A 22,216-nucleotide genomic window follows, 5' to 3' on the forward strand; every position below is an offset into this window, starting at 1 on the left:
ATTTACCTACCCATAGATTCCAAAGCCTTCTAGAAACCTTTCGGCTAAACATATATATATGCACTGCGTGTAGGGATTGAAGCATGGCTCATTTCATTTCAAGTACAATGGAGATGAATTTGAGAGCTGCGGCAATTGCCCTTATTCTGCCCACCTGTATCGTATGGAGTGCTTCTGCAGCGGGAAGCATAGCCATATACTGGGGCCAAAATGGCAACGAAGCTTCTCTTACCCAAACCTGCGCCACGGGTAACTTCAAATACGTCATTCTCGCATTTCTCCCTGTCTTTGGAAACGGCCAAACACCGCAGCTAAATCTGGCGGGCCACTGCGACCCTTCCTCCGGCGGCTGCAAATCACTGAGCGCCGAAATAAAATCATGCCAACAGAAAAACATAAAGGTGTTTCTGTCCTTGGGAGGAGGCGCTGGAAGCTATTCCATCGCCTCTGCCCAAGATGCACACAACGTGGCAAACTATCTGTGGAACAATTTCCTGGGCGGGAGTTCTTCGTCGCGGCCTCTGGGCGACGCCGTTTTAGACGGGATCGACTTCGATATCGAGGCAACGACTGAGCACTGGGACGATCTCGCCAGAGCGGTGTCTGCGCTTTCCTCTCGCGGCGGCAAAAAGGTGTTCCTCAGCGCCGCTCCTCAATGTCCTTTTCCCGACGCCTATGTGGGAGAGGCTCTGCAGACTGGGCTTTTTGACTTTGTTTGGATTCAGTTCTACAATAACCCCCCTTGCCAATACGCCAACGGAGGCTCTTCTCTGGTTAGCTCATGGAAGCAGTGGATAAGTTCCATACCCAAAACGACGAGTTTCTTTCTGGGGCTTCCTGCGTCCAGCAGCGCTGCAGGTAGTGGCTTCATTCCCGCCGCTACGCTGAAGTCGAATGTGCTGCCTCAGCTGAAGAAGTCGTCAAATTATGCGGGAGTAATGCTGTGGTCCAAGTTCTATGATGAGCAGACTCAATATAGCTCATCTATTAAAGGTTCTGTCTGATATCAGAGATGATCCTAGGTGAACGGTGTGTCTCGTTAAATAATACTCGAGTCTGATGTATTTAGATGGGTAGTACTCGAGTTTTAATAATGCTCATGGCTTCCACGAGCTCCCTTCATGTAATGGTGGAATTTGTAATTGAAATCAAAGCTGAAATGAAAAATTGGGTGCGTTAGGTTTTGTCCTCTCGAGTAAAGTTAAAAGTGCGTTTCCACTAAAATTATAAGTTGTTTTTATATATTATAGTAGCAACTTAAGTTCTTTTTTTATATATTATACTAGCAACTTAAGTTCATTTTTTATATATTATACTAGCAACTTTGATGGAATAGATATATTATAGTAGCAAAATTGATGGAATAGTTAACATCAGCATATTCAAATCAAGCACATACGAGTTTTTGATTGGATCAAACTATTAATACATAAAAGAGAATTAGTCATTTGTAGAAGTAATCATTTTGGATTAAGGTAAAAATGAGTTTTGAAGGGCCCCTGAAACCTTATACAAAATGATGCTAAGAGGTAGAGAATCAGATATAAACATCCAAAACAAAACGGGCTGCATGGATAAGCATAAGAAACAACAACCAAAGAGACAACAAAAGCCCAACCATGCACAAAAGGACAGCAAGGACACCAAACCCAGACACAGACAGAACCAACAACCAGAAAATAGAAAACAACATAGACCCAGTTACATAAGGGTTTTGAGGGTCTCAGTGACCTCAGCCTCAAGGGCATTCATTTGTAGAAGTAATCGTTAAAGTAATCATAAATATTATTAAAAACATTCAAGAAATGAACAAAGACAAATCAAACTTAAATAAAATTTTGTTAAGAAAAGTTAAAGTTTTACAAAAGTAAGATTAATTGTCCAAATAAAAGGATGAATGCATATTAATAGTATATTGTTTGAAGGCAATGATTAATCTAAAGGAGGAGCCATGCACATATATTAAAGGGAGAGCTTATTTAAATAAGGGTAGCAATTAATAAGGACAACAATCAAGTGGTAACAAAGAGGTGTGCATTAACTATATTACTAGAGATGTGACAAAATCTTCTATTTTATGTTTTGACGGCAAAAAACATGTTTTATATCGCAAACAACCATTTTTTGGTTGTGTCAAACAATCGTTGTCGAAAGGGAAGAATATGCATGATTTGAGTGGAACAATGAAGTAAATAGAACATATATAGAGAGAATACTTAAAGAGATCATGTGTGGAGAAAATAGTATGTATTTTATGCAAGAGATTTATGAAGGATATGTACGTGGAGAGCATATGTGAGCTTGTGTGATCATACAAATGAATTTATGTTTTGGTAAATGAAAGGAATCATGGAATGATTAAATTAATGAGATTGTAGTATTTGTCATCCATTGAAGAAGCAATATACTAAAGGTGGTACTTTTTTGAGTTAGAGGTTGGTGTCTCATATTGGAGAGGTTGGTACTTGATATTAAAGAGACTGTTGTATCTTGATTTGGTGTGTAGCTGTGGGGATTGGTGTAATGCCCCATTTCTCATAGATTTAAAAAGTAAATTAACTTCTAAAGTCTAGAAAAATGAATTAAGCTTATTTAATATTTTTAGCAAATGAAATTAAAAAGGTCAATATTAAGGTGGTACGGGAAAGAAACTAAAAATGATTATTATAAAATAGACTTTAGGAAATGATGAAAGGCATGATTGGGATTAATAATATTGTTTGACTAATTTGAGAGTTTTCTCAAATTTTGTTCTTAGAATCAGAGCTAGGAATACCATTTTCATCAGTTTAAGAGCCAACCTAGATGGCACTAGAAGATTTCGAGGCAGATTCTTCAATTGGACCAATAAACGAGATTTATAGTATTCATACAGTCAATATTGACAGATATTTGAGAGCTCTTAATTGAAAGAAGTTGAATATTTATTTCTAGTATTTGAATATACCTGGCATGAATTGTAGCGGAAGTTTATTATCAAGGGTATTAGAAGTTAATAATCTAGAAAAATATTTATTTTCAATATTTGTATATTTTGGCATGTATTTTAGTGACAATTTATTATCATTGAGAAGTAATATTTCAAAGGAACTTTATTTAAAAATTAATATTAAAATCCATGAGTTCAATATTGAATATATTGTGGTTTTGTCTATTGTTTGGTAGAAAACACATGATATTCAATCTTTCTTATTGGCCGAAACATCATTGGCCATATTATATTGCGTGAAGTTGTTTAGAAATCATTCCAATTGTGGCTATTGACTAGGTTATATAAGAACAATGAAGCGGATTATTTTCTTGAAATCACAAGTAATCCATATGAATTAGTATAGTCTATAGCCTTGGATGAATAGTCATTCATTTTTTTATTTCATGGTAGGTATTGAATTTTTGGGTGTAATCCTTTTTGTGGGAATCATATTTTGGTGCTTCTTTGGATGCAGCTAGCTATACAAATATTTTATTGGACCCTAGAGGATGTAGATCTACAAGTTTCTCATATATCTCTTAGTGCCATTGCATGTGATGGTTATTAGCAAAGTAATTGAAAAAGGAAGCACTACATTAGGAGTCATTCATAGTTTTCTATGACTCGATGTGAACTCTTTGAGAAGCATATGTTATTGTTCACTTGATGAGATTCATCGGGAGCTCTCTGCCAATTCAAGTGCATCCATTTTATCATTGTATCTCTTTTAATAGGGGTTTTCCTATATTAAGCAGGGTTTATTTCTATTACGCTATCTATTTAATAATTTTTTCCAATCTATCTATCTAGTTGTCTATGGAGGTGGACACACTAAAATAGGGGCTTGATTGAGGAAACCCCCTATACAACTCCAACATTTTCCCCTTCCTAAGTGTGTTTAGGCAACAAATAGGTTCAAGGAGAATGGATCTAGTTTTGCGTGATTTCTGGTGTTTTGTGTTCTATAGCCATACATATGATAGTGTGGTGTGCAAACATCTCCACAAAGCACTACCATCTAAGACTAAGGCTTTATCAGATTGATGGTAAAACTTGTATATAATTAGATTTCATTTTCCACAGTTAAAATTCTTTTTTCTATCATTTCAAATTCCTTTGTACTTATTCAGTGATGTCTATTTCTATTTAGTGTAGTTTCCATTCCATTCCTATTGTTGATCTCCCTTGCTTACTCTAGAGCGCTATTTAAGTGAGGTAGTGAAGGCTGATTTGTTCCTTGAGATCTTGCCATCTTGAGGGTAGCAAATCACCACCTCTACACTCTTGTCAATAAGGAGTCAAGTTGGAAAGTTTCTATTGTAGGTGGAGTTGTTGCAAAAAGGAACTTTCTATTTCATGTTTGAGTTTTCATAGAATGTCAGTGATTTTGGAGATGCAATTACATTTAGAAAGATGAATTTTTTATGTGCATATTGTTACAATTAGCAAGTTGCAATTTTTACATGTACAAGTGTGATCAAAATTGACAACTACTATTTTTGTATGTTGTAAGCATCTTTCATGTGAATATGAATATTTTTGCAAAGATAATTATGCCTTTCATGTTAAGGAGACTAATTATTAACTTGATAGTTATGAAAAACACTTTACATGTTGAGTGTCTTTTAGAGTGAGATTATCAAGTGAAGTTTGGACCAATGCATGTTCTTCCTTTTGCAATTGTATACATGTAGTGAATGTAATGATGTCACATGGTAGATTTGGGCATCCAAATTGATGGTCTATATATACATGTCTATGTTTGAGTATTTTTGTAGTACAGTTGATTAATTTCATACATACTATTATGCTACCATAATTATTCAGGAATCTTTTTTTTTTGAGATCTCTCGAAGATAATAGCTCTAATATTATGTTGTTGCTATTGTTGTTGTTGTATAATGTAATTGAGATGGGTATTTTGGAGTGTAGTTTTTTCCCACATAATCACAGTGTTATGGTGTTTTGTTTTTATTACATATCTATTTGTAATATTCTAAATATTCATCTAAATTTGAAACTATATGTAATACCCCTTCCTTAATCAGATTCTTTTTGACCTCATTGACCATGGTTGACTTTTTAGTGGCTTACGTGGATGGTTGACACATTATGTTGTGATGTTTTTATTCAGTTATTATACTTTGGAGTGTGATTTAGTGGATGTGATTATGCATTATTGCTTATTGAGGAGTAGATGTTGATTAGGCACAATTTCTTATGAATTTGCCTAGATGTTAATTTTGCTTATACATTGTATTTTATAAATGATGAAATGTTAATTTTATTCACGTGTTACTAACGATGGACTAACAGATTTACTTCATGTGTGAGTTGCACTATGTATCTGCCATCATGTAAGTGTGGAAAGTGTATGGGATGTGAGGAGATTATTTCTCATCACTCACTTCGGTGAGACATGGAAAGTCACGATTCTCCTTCACCGATGTGTTTACCATGGTTGTGTATATATATGTATGTGTGGTTCGATGATACAAGAATTGCAGGTACAAGGTACCGACTCCATCTGGATCCACAACTCTGAGTGTACCTAATTAACCCGATGGAAGTGGAGGAGATAGTTTCAAGGTCCTAAATGTCATCCCTAGCCTTGCTCGATTGTGAGTGTTGTCAGTCATTTGTCAACCTCATCGGATCGCCAAGTAGGCCACCTTTCTGATGTTGGTATGTGGGTCATGTCTCTTCTTTGTTTAGTAGAGTTTGCATGTTATGTGTTTTGTGGCTTTATTAATTCTCTTCTAGTGTTAGTTAATGTGAAATTAATTATTAATACCTTATAGTTATTAATAATTAATGTGTATTGTTTTTATTAAATTAAATTAAGAATAAATTATTAAGAGAACTTTTGTGGTTAAATAGTTAATCAATTATTCTTAATTTTTTAGTTAAATTGATTGTTGATTTATTAGTGGAATTTATTTTATGTCTTGAGTATTTGTTTGCTTTTTTTAAAAAGGAAAGAAAGTTATTTTTTACTTTTTAGTAACTAAAATATCTGAAGGCTTATGGTGTTTTAAAAAAATAATAGAATTGTTAAATATAAGTCATGTAAATGTTTTTAATAAAAATAGATTTTCAATTTCCATAAAAAAAGTGAATTTGTGCCCTAAAAGAGATTTTTGGGTGAAAGTTTATTTATAATTTGGAAATTTTTCAAAAAGAGGGATTCTTTTCTCATTCTAAAGAAATATTTCCTCTCTTTGTTTAGATCTATGTTGTAGTTCTGTGTTTCTTTCGGCACTCTCCGAAATTTGTTCCTTTTTCATCGGAGATCGGATTTTTGGCTTCGCGATGTGGTTTTTTTTTCCTTATTCTAGATCTCCAATTCATTTGGATCTTTTTTTGGCAAATTGTTCCTTCCATATTATCTATTTCTTGGTTCCTAGAATAGTTTTGAGCTTAACGACTAGTTAGAGATTTCTTCTTTTTTCGGAGTGATTTTTGGGTTTATGGATCTAATTGGCACTTCACTCGATGTTCTTGAGTGCCTAACCGACCTTCCTTGGTGGTCCACACTTCATTATTGTCTTTGGTGGAGGAGACCTTCACATTTTGAGTTTGACCTATTTTACACATTTCATTTTCTTGTCTTGGAGAATGTAATCTTTTGTGGCCGACCCGGATGTGTTCCAGATGCTATGTATATATATTTTTGTATTTGGATTTTAGGGGGAGAAGTGAAGATAGATGATAATTTAGATTCATGATTTGTATTTTGAACTCCTCTGGAGGTCCGGATGGATTATTTCTAGAATGTAAGCTGTAATAAGGTTTGTAAGCCTGTATGTTTGCCTGCATGTTGCCAGCTAATCTATAACGAATTTATGATATTGTGGATGTTTATCCTTGCATTTTATACTTTTTGTGTTGTTGCTTCCATTGTATTTCTCTTGCTGCATGATCTAGATTGTTCTCTTTAAGGGTCCTCCGGAACATGGCTGCATCAACAAGCCTTAAAATTATATTTTCAAAATTTTAATATAATTTATAAACTCATACGTGTTTTGGTTGTTTATGACAGTGGTTTTGTATTGTTACTGTTCTTTTAGGTTGGTTGTTGTTCCTCTTCTTATTGCATTTTTATTATTAGTGTTCCTTTAGGTTGTTTTTTGTTCCTATTCTTATTGGTTCTATATTGTTAGTGTTCCTTTAGGTTGTTTGTTGCTCCTCTTTTTATTTGCAGCTCCATTCTTGAACTGCTATTCTTTATGTACATTTTTATGTCAGCTTTGTTTGATAAAAAAGGAATACAATATCAATTGATAAAAATAACGACTTTACAAATTTCACTATTATAATAATATAATACAGTTTCATCAACAAAAATACACTACTTATAAAAAAAAATTAAAAAAATGTTAAATATACTATGAACCTTTTATATTTAACTCACAATTATTAAAATTCAATAAAAACGAAATATATTGTGAGCCTTTTTTTGAATAACTCCCATTTAGATTGAATTATAAAAATAACCAAATAAATGCTAAATATATTATGAACCTTTTGTATTTAACTCACACAATTATAAAAATTAAACAAAAACTACTCCCATTTAGATTGAATTTTCCGTTCAAGGGTGCACATATTTTAAGAAAACATTTCAAATAGATTATGATATAAGTTTAAGTAAAGGAGCTCAAATCCGATTGCTCCATCGGTGGCGGGACCCGCGCGCATAGCGAATTTACGGCCGGTCCACAAGGCAATGGCGACTTACGTTTATCGTAGTGCGCATCAACCTTTATTTTTTTCAAGCTTTGGGGGCAACTCTCTGTTGATTTGATTACCCTACTGAAACAATAAAATCCAACTCTCTGAATAACTTTGGTAAGTCGTATCAACATAATTTTCAGTGAATGTACTCCTCATCATTTAAGGAAAACTTGCAAAACCAAATAATTTTAAACTAAAACGAGAACCATCTCCGTTGAATTGTAGCAGGAAACTGCCTACTTTCCTGAGGAATTTTGGGGCAAGTCTCTCTTTATTTGATTACCTTACGCAGGCGCACTGACACAAACATAAAATACAAACAATAAAATCCAACCCTGCGAATAATTTTGGTAAGTCGTATCAACTTATTTTTCACTGAAAGTACGCTATAAATCATTTGAGGAAAGACTTCCAAAACCGAATAATTTTAAACTAAAACAAGAACTATCTCCTTTGAATTGTAGTGGGAAACCACGTTTTTGCAACGAATTTTTCGTACCGCTCTTGATTTTATCACACTAACATTCCAGTCCAAAAGACTGATATCCATTTATTTACCTACCCATAGATTCCAAAGCCTTCCAGAAGCCTTTCAGCTACACCTATAGATATGCACTACAAGTAGGGATTGAAGCATGGCTCATTTCATTTCAAGTACAATGGAGATGAATTTGAGAGCTGCGGCAATTGCCCTTATTCTGGCCACCTGTATCGTATGGAGTGCTTCTGCAGCGGGAAGCATAGCCATATGCTAGGGCCAAAATGGCAACGAAGCTTCTCTTACCCAAACCTGTGCCACCGGTAACTTCAAATACGTCATTCTCGCATTTCTCCCCGTCTTTAGAAATGGCCAAACACCGCAGCTAAATCCGGCGGGCCACTGCGACCCTTCCTCCGGCGGCTGCAAATCACTGAGCACCGAAATAAAATCATGCCAACAGAAAAACATAAAGGTGTTTCTGTCCTTGGGAGGAGGCGCTGGAAGCTATTCAAACGCCTCTGCTCAAGATGCACAGAACGTTGCGAACTATCTGTGGAACAATTTCCTGGGCTGGAGTTCTTCGTCGCGGCCTCTGGGCGACGCCGTTTTAGACGGGATCGACTTCGACATCGAGGCAACGACTGAGCACTGGGACGATCTGGCCAGAGCGGTGTCTGCGCTTTCCTCTCGCGGCGGCAAAAAGGTGTTCCTCAGTGCTGCTCCGCAATGTCCTTTTCCTGACGCCTATGTGGGAAAGGCTCTGCAGACGGAGCTTTTTAACTTTGTTTGGATTCAGTTCTACAATAACCCCCCTTGCCAGTACGCCAACGGAGGCGATTCTTTGGTTAGCTCGTGGAAGAAGTGGATAAGTTCCATACCCAAAACGACCAGTTTCTTTCTGGGGATTCCTGCGTCCAACAGCGCTGCAGGTAGTGGATTTGTTCCCGCCGCTACGCTGAAGTCAAATATGCTGCCTCAGCTGAAGAAGTCATCGAAATATGCGGGAGTAATGCTGTGGTCCAAGTTCTATGACGAGAAGACTCAATATAGCTCATCTATTAAAGGTTCTGTCTGATATCAGAGATGATCGTAGGTGAATGGTGTGTCTTGTTAAATAATACTCGAGCTTGATGTATTTAGATGGGTAGTAATCGAGTTTTAATAATGCTTATGGCTTCCACGAGCTCCCTATATGTAATGGTGTGGAATTTGGAATTTGGAATTGAAATCATAGCTGGAAAAAAAAGGGTGCATTAGTTTTTGTCCTCAGGAGTAAAGTTTAAAGTACGCTACCATTAAAATTAAAAGTTCGGATTTTATGGTGGATTGAATTTTTTTGAAGGCATATAAACAAACATGTAAACTATTTAAAAATTAATAAGATAGGCATATAAACAAACATGTAAACTATTTAAAAATTAATAAGATTTCTTTTTGAAAGGCATATTAATATTATATTGTTTGAAGGCATTGATTAATCTACATAAAGAGCTATTTTTATATATTAAAGGTACCACTTATTGAAACAAGGGTAGTTCAGACAACTTCTCAGACATAGAAAATAAGATATTCATTTACCATTAGCAATATAAGTGTGCCTGGAAAACTTAAGAATACACAAAGTCTTGGTTGAGTTCTCTTAGGCAACCTGCAAAACAAATATGTTAGTAGTAATGTTGTTTTGATGAAATGAAGCTTTGGCAACGTAATCTTCGACAATCATCCTGCAAAAATCAGTTAGGCTTCCAGAAAACTCACAAACAGACCAAGGTTTGCATTAGTAATAACCAAATTGAAGCATAAAAACCCTAAAATGTAGAAGCAGAAACTTGTACAAGTATTCTCACATGCCCGTATGAGTGCACAAAGAAACTCGTATGGTACTGTAAAGGCACTCGTACGAGATTCTAAAACAGGCCCAACCAAAAACCCGTGAGATTGAAGATTTGATGATGAGAGAGGCCAAGAAATTAGATTTCCTGCCCCACGGTGGGCGCCAGAATGTCAAGTTTGTGAAGTAGGGTACCTACAGCTGCAACACAAACACTCAATAGATCATTACAAGCATGGTTAGCAAATTGAAATAAAATGAAAGATAAACCATGACAAAGCGACCTATCGCCTCCTAAGAGATGCGAGTGTGGATTTGCTTTTAGATCTGGATAAGTAATCCTAGTGACTTGACTACACCTAGATGGAGGATTTGAAATGATATGATATGCAAGCTAGATGAGATTGATTATGCTAGATTGATCCAAGAGTCTAATTAAGCTATGATGATGACGCGATTAAGCTAGAAAGGAGATTGATTAAGCTACATGATTCAACAATTATGCTAGAAAATGATCAAATTAAGTTAGATCTTAGATGCAATTGCCTATAATAACAATGCCTACAATGATATGAGATGGGATGTGTCTATAGTAACAATGCCTAAGATGATATGAGATGGGATCCTTTGTGCTCCAAAATGGGGGATATTTATAGGATTTCCAAGGCTAGGGGTGAGGTGGCAAGAATCAATGGTCAAGATTGAGTCTGAAGATATCAAGGGTGAAATTGGAGGAGGTTGGAGGGAGGGACACTTTTCATCCCTGTGGTGAGAAGTGTCAAGGATCCTTGCTCATAAGAGGGAAAGTTTCCAAGGGAGGAGACATGTGGCATAAGTGCCATGTGTCTCAAGGAGAGAACATCCACAACATAAGAGGTTAGGATAGGGAGGTTAGGATGTGCAAGATAGGATAGGGTTAGTTAAACCCAGGGTTAGGTGGAATGGGTTAGGTTAGGGGATGGTTAGGTTAGGTGGTTAGAAGTTAGGAGGCATGTGGGTAATTTGAATTTAAAAATTCAAATAATAAAAAAAGGCTAATTAACTTTCAACAACTCATAAATTGATTTGTTTTAATTAATTAGGGGATTAGAAGGAATGAATTAAAATGGGGGGATGATTAATTAATTTGGATTAATTAATCAAAGGGGACTATTGAAATGAACCTATTAAATAAATCCTTAGATTTATTAATAAGTAGATGAATGGGGGAATTTAATCAAATTGCTAATGAATTTAATTAAATTAGGAAGGGGGATTAATTAAATAATTGCTTATTTAATTAATTATATTTAGACCATTTTTAGGTGTATAGAATATGCAATTCATATAGTTTATTTGTCAAAGAGTAGATTCCATTAACTTGAACAAGGAGCTAAAGCTAAACATGCTACCTTTTATTTTCTATAGTTCTATGGTCATTTATGTTTGAAGAATATGTCATATGAGGATTTGGATTTTGATCCTATAAAATTTCCTCCACCTTACCTAGGGGAAGAGTACTAGTTACAATCCATGTTCCAATAACCGTTCACTCTTTGCACACCCAACCCCCCAATTACTAACATTAAAGAAACAAAAAACAAAGGAATCTAAAAGGCCATTAAAAAATTTCACATGCACCAATGGCTGCCCATTTTTCAGCATTTTTGGATCATAATTGGTTCATTTGTGTACATTTATAGGTACGCATAGTGCACGACTACTAGGGCATTTGTACATAAGTTTTGGCAATTTTAAGTGCATGATTATTGGGGCATCTTTAAGAAGGTATTGTGCGACACTTTGAAATGTGTACATTTTTACCCTTGCATGCATAATTGATCTTTCAACATGCATTGCTGCTACTAGAAGCCAAAACAATAGCTATAAGTAGTTAAGTTGCATGCAGAGACAACAAAAAAAAATATCGTTAAAATCTGATGTATCATTTAGAATTTGTGGGTGCAAATCAATTCCAATCAAATCTCCAAATTTAAAAAATGATGAACATATTAAAGAAAATTAGGACAATGAAAAAAAAAAAATACATGTGTGTCGGCAAGGGAAACCTTAGACAATTCAAATGTTCTCTCCTTTAAATCTATTAAAACCATCTGAAACGAAATTTTTGTGTTTGTCAAAACAATTTATTAACGAAGGCTTGTTTATTCAATAAAAGATATAGGTATATCAAAATGTGGGAATTATAAGTTGGAGTAATATGGTATAGTTTAAGAGTGAGAATCAAATATATTTAAATTTATAATTTATGTTTTTTATGTTTTGAATATAAGATTTGTGGTGTATGAATCTATGGATTTGGATTCAACTATTTTAATTTATTTATTTGTTAGGATTTATATGTGAAGGTTTCACATTTATAGTTAAGGTTTGAGGTTTACAATTTACCATTTCTCTTTGACCTACCGATTTGATAAGTTTTCTTAACAACACAAAAGATGCTAGAAGGAAAATTCACATGCTAGGAAACTATTTAATTAATCAAATGTTGAAATGGAAATTTTTTTATAGATGTTTCTTTGTTATTACATACCATAAACATGGAACAACTCTATGATTGACCAAAATAATTCATTTTTATTTAAATTTTTTTATTTATTTATCTTCCATCATCATTGTTTTGTTTGAATTGTATAGAATGTGCACAAGTTATTTTGTATCTTCTAATATATTATTCAAAATATATTTTACTATCAGTATAACCATTGCACCTCGTTTTTGTACAAATGCCAATATTTCATTTTTATTAAAAACATAATATTATATAGAAACATATAACGTAAATCCCACTTCTAGAACAAACAAATAAACTGATTTTCAAATATACAATGATAAGAAATAAAAAACTATCAACTACCCAAAACTTAGGCAATCTTATATCCCAGCCCCCAGGGTACAGCCATTTTGACAAACAATTCACATGAATTTCCATATGAGTGGGTGGGGGGTGGTTCCCAAAAAGTTGGCAGTAGATTTTACCATGTATTTCAAGTGACAGATGAAATCTCCTCACAGTCTTATAAGAAAACTTCGACATTCTAAAAAGTGGTCATCCCAAATCCGATTGACATGTGTGGTCTGTCACCAAAGTCCTGTCCACTTTCTTACAAGTTGTTAAGCTTCCTTGATATGTGTGGTCTGTCACCAAACTCCTGTCCAAATTGCAATAATCCACGTAAAGTGCTTCTCTTTTAGAGCTAGTATAGATGTTACCTCCCCAGCCAAAAAGTATTTTTATCCACCCCTGGAATCCAAAGACTTCCACAAATGTTATTTGGGCAGGGTCGAAGCACTGCTCAATTCATTCCAAGTATAATGGAGATGAATAAGGTTAATTTGAGAGCTGCTGCAATTGCTCTTATTCTTGCAACCTGTACCATCTGGAGGGCCTCTGCAGCCGGAAGCATAGCCATATACTGGGGCCAAAACGGCGGAGAAGCCTCTCTTACCCAAACCTGCGCCGCAGGTAACTTCAAATACGTCATTCTCGCATTTCTCCCCGTGTTTGGAAATGGCCGCACACCGCAGCTCAATCTGGCGGGCCACTGCGACCCTTCCTCTGGCGGCTGCAAATCACTGAGCGGCGAAATAAAATCATGCCAACAGAGAAACATAAAGGTGCTTCTGTCCTTGGGAGGAGGCGCTGGAAGCTATTCCATCGCCTCTGCTCAAGATGCACAGAACGTGGCGAACTATCTGTGGAACAATTTCCTGGGCGGGAGTTCTTCGTCGCGGCCTCTGGGCGACGCCGTTTTAGACGGAATCGACTTTGACATCGAGGCAACGACTGCGCACTGGGACGACCTGGCCAAAGCTGTGTCCGCGCTTTCTTCTCGCGGCGGGAAAAAGGTGTTTCTCAGCGCTACTCCGCAGTGCCCTTATCCCGACGCCTCTATGGGAAATGCCCTGCAGACGGGGCTTTTTGACTACGTTTGGATTCAGTTCTACAACAATCCCCCTTGCGAATACGGCAAAGGAGACGCTTCCAATCTGGTGAGCTCGTGGAACAAGTGGACCACTTCCATACCAAAAACTACGAGTTTCTTTTTGGGAGTTCCGGCTTCCAGCGCCGGTGCAAGTAGTGGGTTCATTGCCCCCGCTACGCTGAAGACGAACGTGCTGCCTCAGATCAAGAAGTCGTCCAAATATGCGGGAGTAATGCTGTGGTTCAAGTTCTATGACGAGCAAACTCAATACAGCTCATCTATTAAAGATTCTGTCTGAGATGAGAGATGTTCGTCACTTGAGCTACAGGTGTATAGTATAGTATATATCATGTTAAATAATACTCAAGCCTCCTGTATTGGACTGTAAGTAGAGAATACTCGAGTTTAAATAATGCTCTTTGCTACTTATGTTCTCTTGTTGGCTTCGTTTTCGTAGCAATTTATGTTTGGCTGCTTGGATATATATGGCAGTACTTGCAGCTTTTAGTTAAAATCTCTGATGCCAGAAACGTGACGGCAAGGCTCCGTTGCACGTTTCAAAAGGGGTTTCCGTTTCAGAACGGCCGTTTCTAAGTCTGCTGAACATTTCTTCCGTTGCAGTCCAACTTTCAAATTTTATTTTATTTTTGTTTAAAATAACTTTAAGTTCTGCCATTTTTAGGATGTTTTCTTCAGTTTTAACTATTTCTAACAGTAAGATAGGATAAAGTTTTTGCAGTTAGGGAATCTTATGAAATCTTGCAGTTGTCAGTTTATTACAATTTATTTTTCAAATCTTACTTTAACTTGGAATTAGGTTATTGTCAGGTTGGATAAAATAAGAGTTTATTTATATAATTTTTAAATATTTTATATATATATATATATATATATATATAATAATCGAATAGTTATTATTAAATTTAAATTGATTGTCATTTAATTTGAAAGAAAAATTATTTAATATTTTAAAAATTAATTATATTATTATGTACATATAATTATATTATTATAATAAAATTAAAATTTATTTTACACACATTTCTTATATGCAACCTTTTTAAATTTTGTTTTTCTAGCTTACCATTGCCGTTACGTTTCACGTTTCTCATTTTTGGTAACATAGATTAAATAATGATAATAAAATTAAAAGGCATTAAAGAAAAAAATTAGAAGGCGATAAATCAATGAGTAATGAATGCATCAAAATATCTCTAAATGCATCAAAGTTCATAAAATGTATGTTTAGTTAGCTTAGAAAAGGAAAATCCAATCAACCAAATTTGATTTTTAAAATTTTGAAAATATAGGCTTGTGTTTGGAACCTTAGAAATAGCTTTAGTGAAAAATATAGGCTTGTTTTTGGAACCTTATAATAGAGATGAATATTGTTAATTTCAGAGCTGCAGGAAGTGCCCTTAAAATATGCTTGAGCCTCCTGTATTAGAATGCAAGTAGATAATTCTAGAGTTTTAAATAATGCTCTTCAGTTCTTATGTTCTCTTGTTTGCTTGGTTTCCCAACAATTTCCATTTTGTTGCTTGGCTATGGGAGTACTTATTGCTTTTAGTAAAAATGAAAGATAATAAACTTAGAAGGCAATAAAGACATAAAGTAGAAGGCAATAAATTTAGTGTTTGTATAGTGAAAGTTATTTTGAAGTTCACAACATGCGTAATGTGTGAATTCAAATCATTAATCACAATTCATCTTAAAGACATTAAAAAAGCCTTCTATAGGCCAAAGAGAATGACAGGAAGACTATTATTAAAAGATACCCTACTCCATGTTACGCCCCATAATCAATTTGGGATGGGCCGTAAAAAAAATTCTGCAGCTCACTTTAATGAGGAATAATGGGAAGTAGTGAATGTTGATTTTCATGGGTTGGTTGGTTGGCGTGGTTATTCCTCTATATGATTTTTTTAAAAAAAATTTGTCTAAGAGGATTTTTTTAAAATTTAATGAATAAATGTCAGCATTCTATTAATTATTAGAAAAAAGATGGGTGGATACTATTGAGACATGGACCAGCTAGGACTTGAACCTAGGACCTTCCATATGCTGCTAGAGTGCTCTACCATTGAGCTATTGGCCCCTCTTGGACCAGTCCATCGTCAGTCCGGGTGTGTCTTATTTCCAACACCAACACCCCCCCTTAAGCCACACCTCTCATGTGCTTGGGGCTCCTAGCCTGGACTTGGCTCTGATACCATGTTGAGACATGGATGAGCTAGGACTCAAACCTAGGACCTTCCATTAATTGCTGGAATGCTCTACCACAAAGCTACTGACCCCTCTTGAACCAGTCATCGGTCCGGGTGTGGCTTATTTCCAACACCAACACCCCCCCTTAAGCCACACATCTCGTGTGCTTGGGGCTCCTAGCCTAGACCTAGCTCTAATACCATGTTGAGACATGGACCAGCTAGGACTCAAACCTAGGACCTTCCATATGCTGTTGAAGTGCTCTACCACTGAGCTATTGGCTCCTCTTGGACCAATCCATTGTCGGTCTGAGTGTGACTTATTTCCAACACCAATAGATACATGATCACATTCTAAGAGTCAAATGGAGTTTTAAACGTGAAACAAAGCATGAAGAAAGAGAACAAAGTTACTAAGTAATGAGAGCAATAGTAGCTAGAGGAAGTTGAGGGTCTCAGACATTAAACTTGTCTCACACATCACTGAGGACCAAAGTGATGTCAAGAACATTCCATCTTTGATTAGTGTCCTTATCTTTATCTTTAGCATCAATGCGAGTTGGAGAGATCGCCAAAGAAATATGATGAAACAATTAGAAAAATGAGCAACAAGCCACCAAGAAATATCAGTCAATGATCCAAATGTCAAAAATAAACTCTAAGGAATTTCAAAGTGTTGGACATTACATCTATTATTATAACTTAGATTAATAAATAAATTAATTAGGTAGGTTAGTTGAGAAGTTATATTTTTGTAGGCAATTTTCATAGGTAAAATAAAACTTTTAAAAGTCATTGTATTGAAATGTAATATCAATATGAAGAATACCAATCCCAATAAATAATACATCAATTTATCAATTTAATTTTCTTGTGAAATTATGTAATCTTGCATATCTTACCACTATTTTGACTTTGCATCAGAGCAGTTAAATATTGTTGTTACTATGTATTGAAATCTTCATTTAAGAATTACCTTTGTGGAGTATTTTGTTGGCCATTTAAATAATATTGGGCACGATGATGTGTTGATAAAGGCATGAATGATATTATGTTGTTGTTAAGTTGAAACATTATTTTTCTAAATATGAGAAGAGAAGCCAATATGAATATGAAGAAATAAATATTGCTATGTCAAAGTTGTTGATAAGGCGTGGAATTATGAAACAATTTGCTTGGCAATTTTGCAACCATGTGTATACTAACATAGCACGTGAATAAGGTAGTTTGTACATCGAAACGCTTAGGACAATTATCAAATCAAACTATTTGTATCATTACCATTAGAGACAACGTTCCTTTAGGCATGTGAAGAGTAGATCACATGGTTTTGTTTTCTCTAACAATCACATATAAGTGTGAGAATAATGTTTGAATATTCACAAAAAGAAAAGAGCATTTTCAATAGATGTTGTTTATATTACAAATTTATTATTTCTATTTATCTTTGACAAAGGAACATTTAAGTGGTACTAGAGCATCTTTCATGTTAGGCTATGAATTGTGTGACTTGATGTTTGTTCATGCAAACAACTAGGTATTGTAAAGGGAAAAGAGAGTTCAGATAATAATGGGTAATAAAAATGACGAAAATCATTTTAGAAAGGTTCTTAAAAGCAAACAAAGAGAGTTGGTTAGAGAATTTCAATCATTCACAAGAAAAAATATGACATAAAATGTTGATATCTTGAAAGATATAGTAGTAAAATGAATAATATAGTGTAATGTATGTTCCTATGAACCCTCTATGCCACCCTTCTTACCAATCATTTTTGAGTTTTGTGAATTATTTTATAGATCTATTGAGTAGAAAGTTAGTAAAGATAGAGTATTAAGGCTTTTTTCCTTTTCTTTTTTTCAATATATAATTTTTTATTAATTTTCAAAGTGGATGTATCCTAAAAAACATAAAAACAAGCATTCCCCATTAAAAGAATGAAAAAATAAAAAAAAATTAATGTATATAAAATGAAATGTAGAATGTGAAAATCTTTTGTTTTTTTTAATTTGAATAAGTTGATCAAAACGTACATAGAAAAATAATCCATATGTTTTTTTACAAAAAAGTTATTACAATACTAAGATTAATTAGACATCAAGACCTAAATATATTCAAATTTTAAAATATGACTAGAAAGATAAGGTAGAGTTTTATGTTGTAATGCTATTTTTTGAGAATTTAAACTAAAATATAAGAACTTATGGAAAGTGTACTTTACATTTATATATTTTTTATGCTTTTTGTAAGAGATGTGTTTGGTAGATCATTAGAATTAGTAAATTTAAATATTCTCAAAATCAAAAGGTGATATTTGAATGGCTATTAACTAGAATGCATGTGCATTACATACATGCTTTATGAAAATGCATACAATCTTTAATGAATGCACATTATAACATGCATGCATTATTCTTTCTCAAGAATGTGAGTATGTGAGCATGTTTTGAAGAATCATAAAAAATTGTTCACTTTTTGGCCCCACAAAGTTTAAGATATATGATCAAACCATAGTAATATTAGATTTGCATTATCTTAAAATTAGTAAATGTAAAACACTCATGTCAACCCTAAGGTTTATAATTTATTAAAATTAGAAAATGTATAACCCTAATGTCAACCCTAAAGGTTATAAGTATGGATGAGCTCTCCAAAAACCAAAAGAAAATAAATGTTCTTTAAGCTAAATCTAGGCTAATTTAATCAAAATCATACAAATAAGAACATATTAATTTAGATTAATAAAAACTAATACCATTAACTAATATATTATGAAATAGTACACGCTAATGTTCATAAACTAATTGTGATAAACAAATTTACTTAGCTCCATGTTAAAGGAAGATTAATAATTTTCTTGTTCACGCATTGAACTCAAGATGCCCTAATTAAAAATGGTGATATGTTAATCTATAATTTTCCTTGGAATATCTATATGGGGTCAAGTTTATGATTGAGAGTTAGATTTACACTTGTAAAATGTCTTGGACACACAAAAATAATTTTGTAGTCTATTTGTGTTTGCCTAACTCTTTTTGATATAGAAAACTAGCTATATTTAAAAATAACTTTGAATGTTTTTTTTAATGATGTAAGGGAATATGTTTACATAGGTCCACCCTTAAAATAGGTGTAAAAGAAAGAAGAAAACAAATTTCAACCATGTATTCAATCTAAGGATGAATGTGCAAATCTACATTTGCTTTAGAGCTTAAAACTAAAGTGTTTCTTTAAATAAACATGAATGATAGTAATCTAAGGATGATAAATGGATATAATTGAATCCATTTAAATATAAACACATATCAGCAAATCAGGTAAACTTGTGTTAAGCTAGCCTTATGAAGAAAGTAAGAGATGGGAGATGACCAATATTGAATTTAAAATTTTGAGGGTCAAGTTCATAGTCATAGGGCCAAACCTACACCCATAGAAATGGCCCAAGTCATAACTCGGTTTAGATTATGTTAGACAACAAATGCATAGAGATAAATATATAAATCAAGATAATTTAATTAAATGATAAAGGGATTGTATTGGAATGCATGTGTGCATGAATAAGATAAAAGTTAAATGCATAGAAATATGTGTAAGTGTACAAGTAAATAGCATAGAGGAAGGAGTTTAACATTATAGAAAATTACACTCTTTGTTATTATGTAAATGTATCAAACCATTTTGAAAAAATACAAATCCGAATAAAAATAATAACTACACAAATTTTATTATTCTAATAATTTCATTTTGTTTCATTAACAAAAATATACTGCACAATTATAAAAATAAAAATAAACCTTTTTAATTAACTCGAAGAATTATGTAAGTCCCATTGATCGAATCTTCCATTCAAGGGTGCCTATAATTTGAAAAACATTTCAAATAGATTATGAAATAAATTTAATAGGAAGGGCTCTAACCCGATTGATCCATACGTGGCGTATCACGCCCAGTCTACACGGCGATGGCGACTTCGTCTATCTTAGTGCGCATCAACTTTATTTTTTAAAGTTTTGGGGCAACTCTCTGTTGATTTGATTGCCCTACGCAGGCGTACTGACGAACACAAAATACAAATCAATAAAAGCCAACTCTGCGAATAACTCTGGTAAGTTGTTATCGACTTCTTTTTCAGTGAAAGTACGCTGTAAGTCCTCATCATTTGAGCAAAACTTGCAAAACTCAATAGTATGAGGCGGCTCATCTTGATGTTATCACAGTATTACCATTCCAGTCTATTTACCTACCCATAGACTCCAAAGCCTTCTAGAAACCTTTCGGTTACACACACACACATATATATATATATATGCACTGCGAGTAGGGATTGAAGCATGGCTCATTTCATTTCAAGTACAATGGAGATGAATCTGAGAGCTGCGGCGATTGCCCTTATTCTGGCCACCTGTATCGTATGGAGTGCTTCTGCAGGAAGCATAGCCATATACTGGGGCCAAAATGGCAACGAAGCCTCGCTTACCCAAACCTGTGCCACCGGTAATTTCAAATTCGTCATTCTCGCATTTCTCCCCGTCTTTGGAAGCGGCCAAACACCGCAGCTCAATCTGGCGGGCCACTGCGACCCTTCCTCCGGCGGTTGCAAATCGCTGAGCGCCGAAATAAAATCATGCCAGCGGAGAAACATAAAGGTGTTTCTCTCCTTGGGAGGAGGCGCTGGAAGCTATTCTATCGCCTCTGCTCAAGATGCACACAACGTGGCGAACTATCTGTGGAACAATTTCCTGGGTGGGAGTTCTTCGTCACGGCCTTTGGGCGACGCTGTTTTAGACGGAATCGACTTCGATATCGAGGCAACGACTGAGCACTGGGACGATCTCGCCAGAGCGGTGTCTGCGCTTTCCTCTCGCGGCGGTAAAAAGGTGTTCCTCAGCGCCGCCCCGCAGTGCCCTTTTCCAGACGCCTATGTCGGAAACGCCCTGCAGACGGGTCTGTTTGACTTTGTTTGGATTCAGTTCTACAATAACCCCCCTTGCCAATACGCCAACGGAGGCGCTTCTCTGGTTAGCTCGTGGAAGCAGTGGATAAATTCCATACCCAAAACGACGAGTTTCTTTCTTGGGCTTCCTGCGTCCAGCAGCGCTGCAGGTAGTGGGTTCGTTCCCGCGGCTACGCTGAAGTCGAGTGTGCTGCCTCAGCTGAAGAAGTCGTCGAAGTATGCGGGAGTGATGCTGTGGTCCAAGTTCTATGACGAGCAGACTCAATATAGCTCATCTATTAAAGGTTCTGTCTGATATCATACTTGATCGTAGGTAATGGTGTGTCTTGCTAAATAATACTCGAGTGTGATGTATTTAGATAGGTAATACTCGAGTTTTAATAATGCTCATGGCTTCCACGAGCTCCCTACACGTAATGAGCTGAAAAGAAAAATTGGGTGCATTAGATTTTGTCTTCTGTAGTAAAATTAAAAGTACGTTACCATTAAAATTACAAGTTCAGTTTTCATAGTGGATTGGATTATTAATTTTCATAGTGCATTTGATTATTTCAAAAGTATTAAGTTATTTTTTTTTCCTACTAAATTATGAGAGCTATATAATCAAACATCTAAACTATTTAAAATCAATAAGGAAAACAAATCAAAGACGACTCCTTTTATTTTTATTTTTTTTTCTAATGTTTTAATAAAATTATATATCATTTTGAAGGTGAAATCATTAAAATTATTGTTGATGTCAAAGGTATGAAGAACATACTATGGAAGGCAATCGTTGATGAGGTTTGAACGAAATTGTATGAAGGCCATTAATCATCCACATGTTTGATGTTTTTGTGATGAGGTTTGGTGATTTGGTTTAATGGCTATCCTTCATATAGAATCATGGATTTAAACTTTTCAGTCCAAAACATGGGACATGGTTATGAATATTACTTGGCTGACTTTCCTTCGGTACCTATAAAGATGATATATAAATAAATATTAAAATATTATATGTTCGCCAATCAAGTATGTAACAATAGGATGTGTTAAATTGTAGCAACACAACAATGATAATTAGAAGTAATGATTGAAGAGCATAAAGGAGCTGCAAATATATTATAGTAGC

At 34.9% G+C, this 22,216-nt stretch overlaps 3 protein-coding genes and 1 pseudogene across 3 annotated transcripts; all 4 read left to right on the forward strand.

Moving 5' to 3' along the window:
• The first annotated feature begins 113 nt into the window (after window positions 1-113).
• Window positions 114-1,129, forward strand: LOC131071708 (acidic endochitinase-like). Its single transcript, XM_058007655.2, has one exon. The coding sequence runs from the start codon at window positions 114-116 to the stop codon at window positions 1,002-1,004; it is 891 nt and encodes a 296-aa protein (XP_057863638.2). The 3' UTR covers window positions 1,005-1,129.
• Window positions 1,130-8,373: 7,244 nt separating this feature from the next.
• LOC131071707 (acidic endochitinase-like) lies at window positions 8,374-9,264 on the forward strand (annotated as a pseudogene).
• Window positions 9,265-13,246: 3,982 nt separating this feature from the next.
• Window positions 13,247-14,561, forward strand: LOC131071723 (acidic endochitinase). The gene has a single exon (XM_058007667.2). The coding sequence runs from the start codon at window positions 13,288-13,290 to the stop codon at window positions 14,242-14,244; it is 957 nt and encodes a 318-aa protein (XP_057863650.2). The 5' UTR covers window positions 13,247-13,287; the 3' UTR covers window positions 14,245-14,561.
• Window positions 14,562-20,482: 5,921 nt separating this feature from the next.
• Window positions 20,483-21,486, forward strand: LOC131071706 (acidic endochitinase-like). Its single transcript, XM_059219803.1, has one exon. The coding sequence runs from the start codon at window positions 20,483-20,485 to the stop codon at window positions 21,398-21,400; it is 918 nt and encodes a 305-aa protein (XP_059075786.1). The 3' UTR covers window positions 21,401-21,486.
• The last annotated feature ends 730 nt before the right edge of the window (window positions 21,487-22,216 follow it).

Source organism: Cryptomeria japonica, chromosome 4 (assembly GCF_030272615.1).
Source record: "Cryptomeria japonica chromosome 4, Sugi_1.0, whole genome shotgun sequence".
Classification (NCBI taxonomy): Eukaryota; Viridiplantae; Streptophyta; class Pinopsida; order Cupressales; family Cupressaceae; genus Cryptomeria; species Cryptomeria japonica.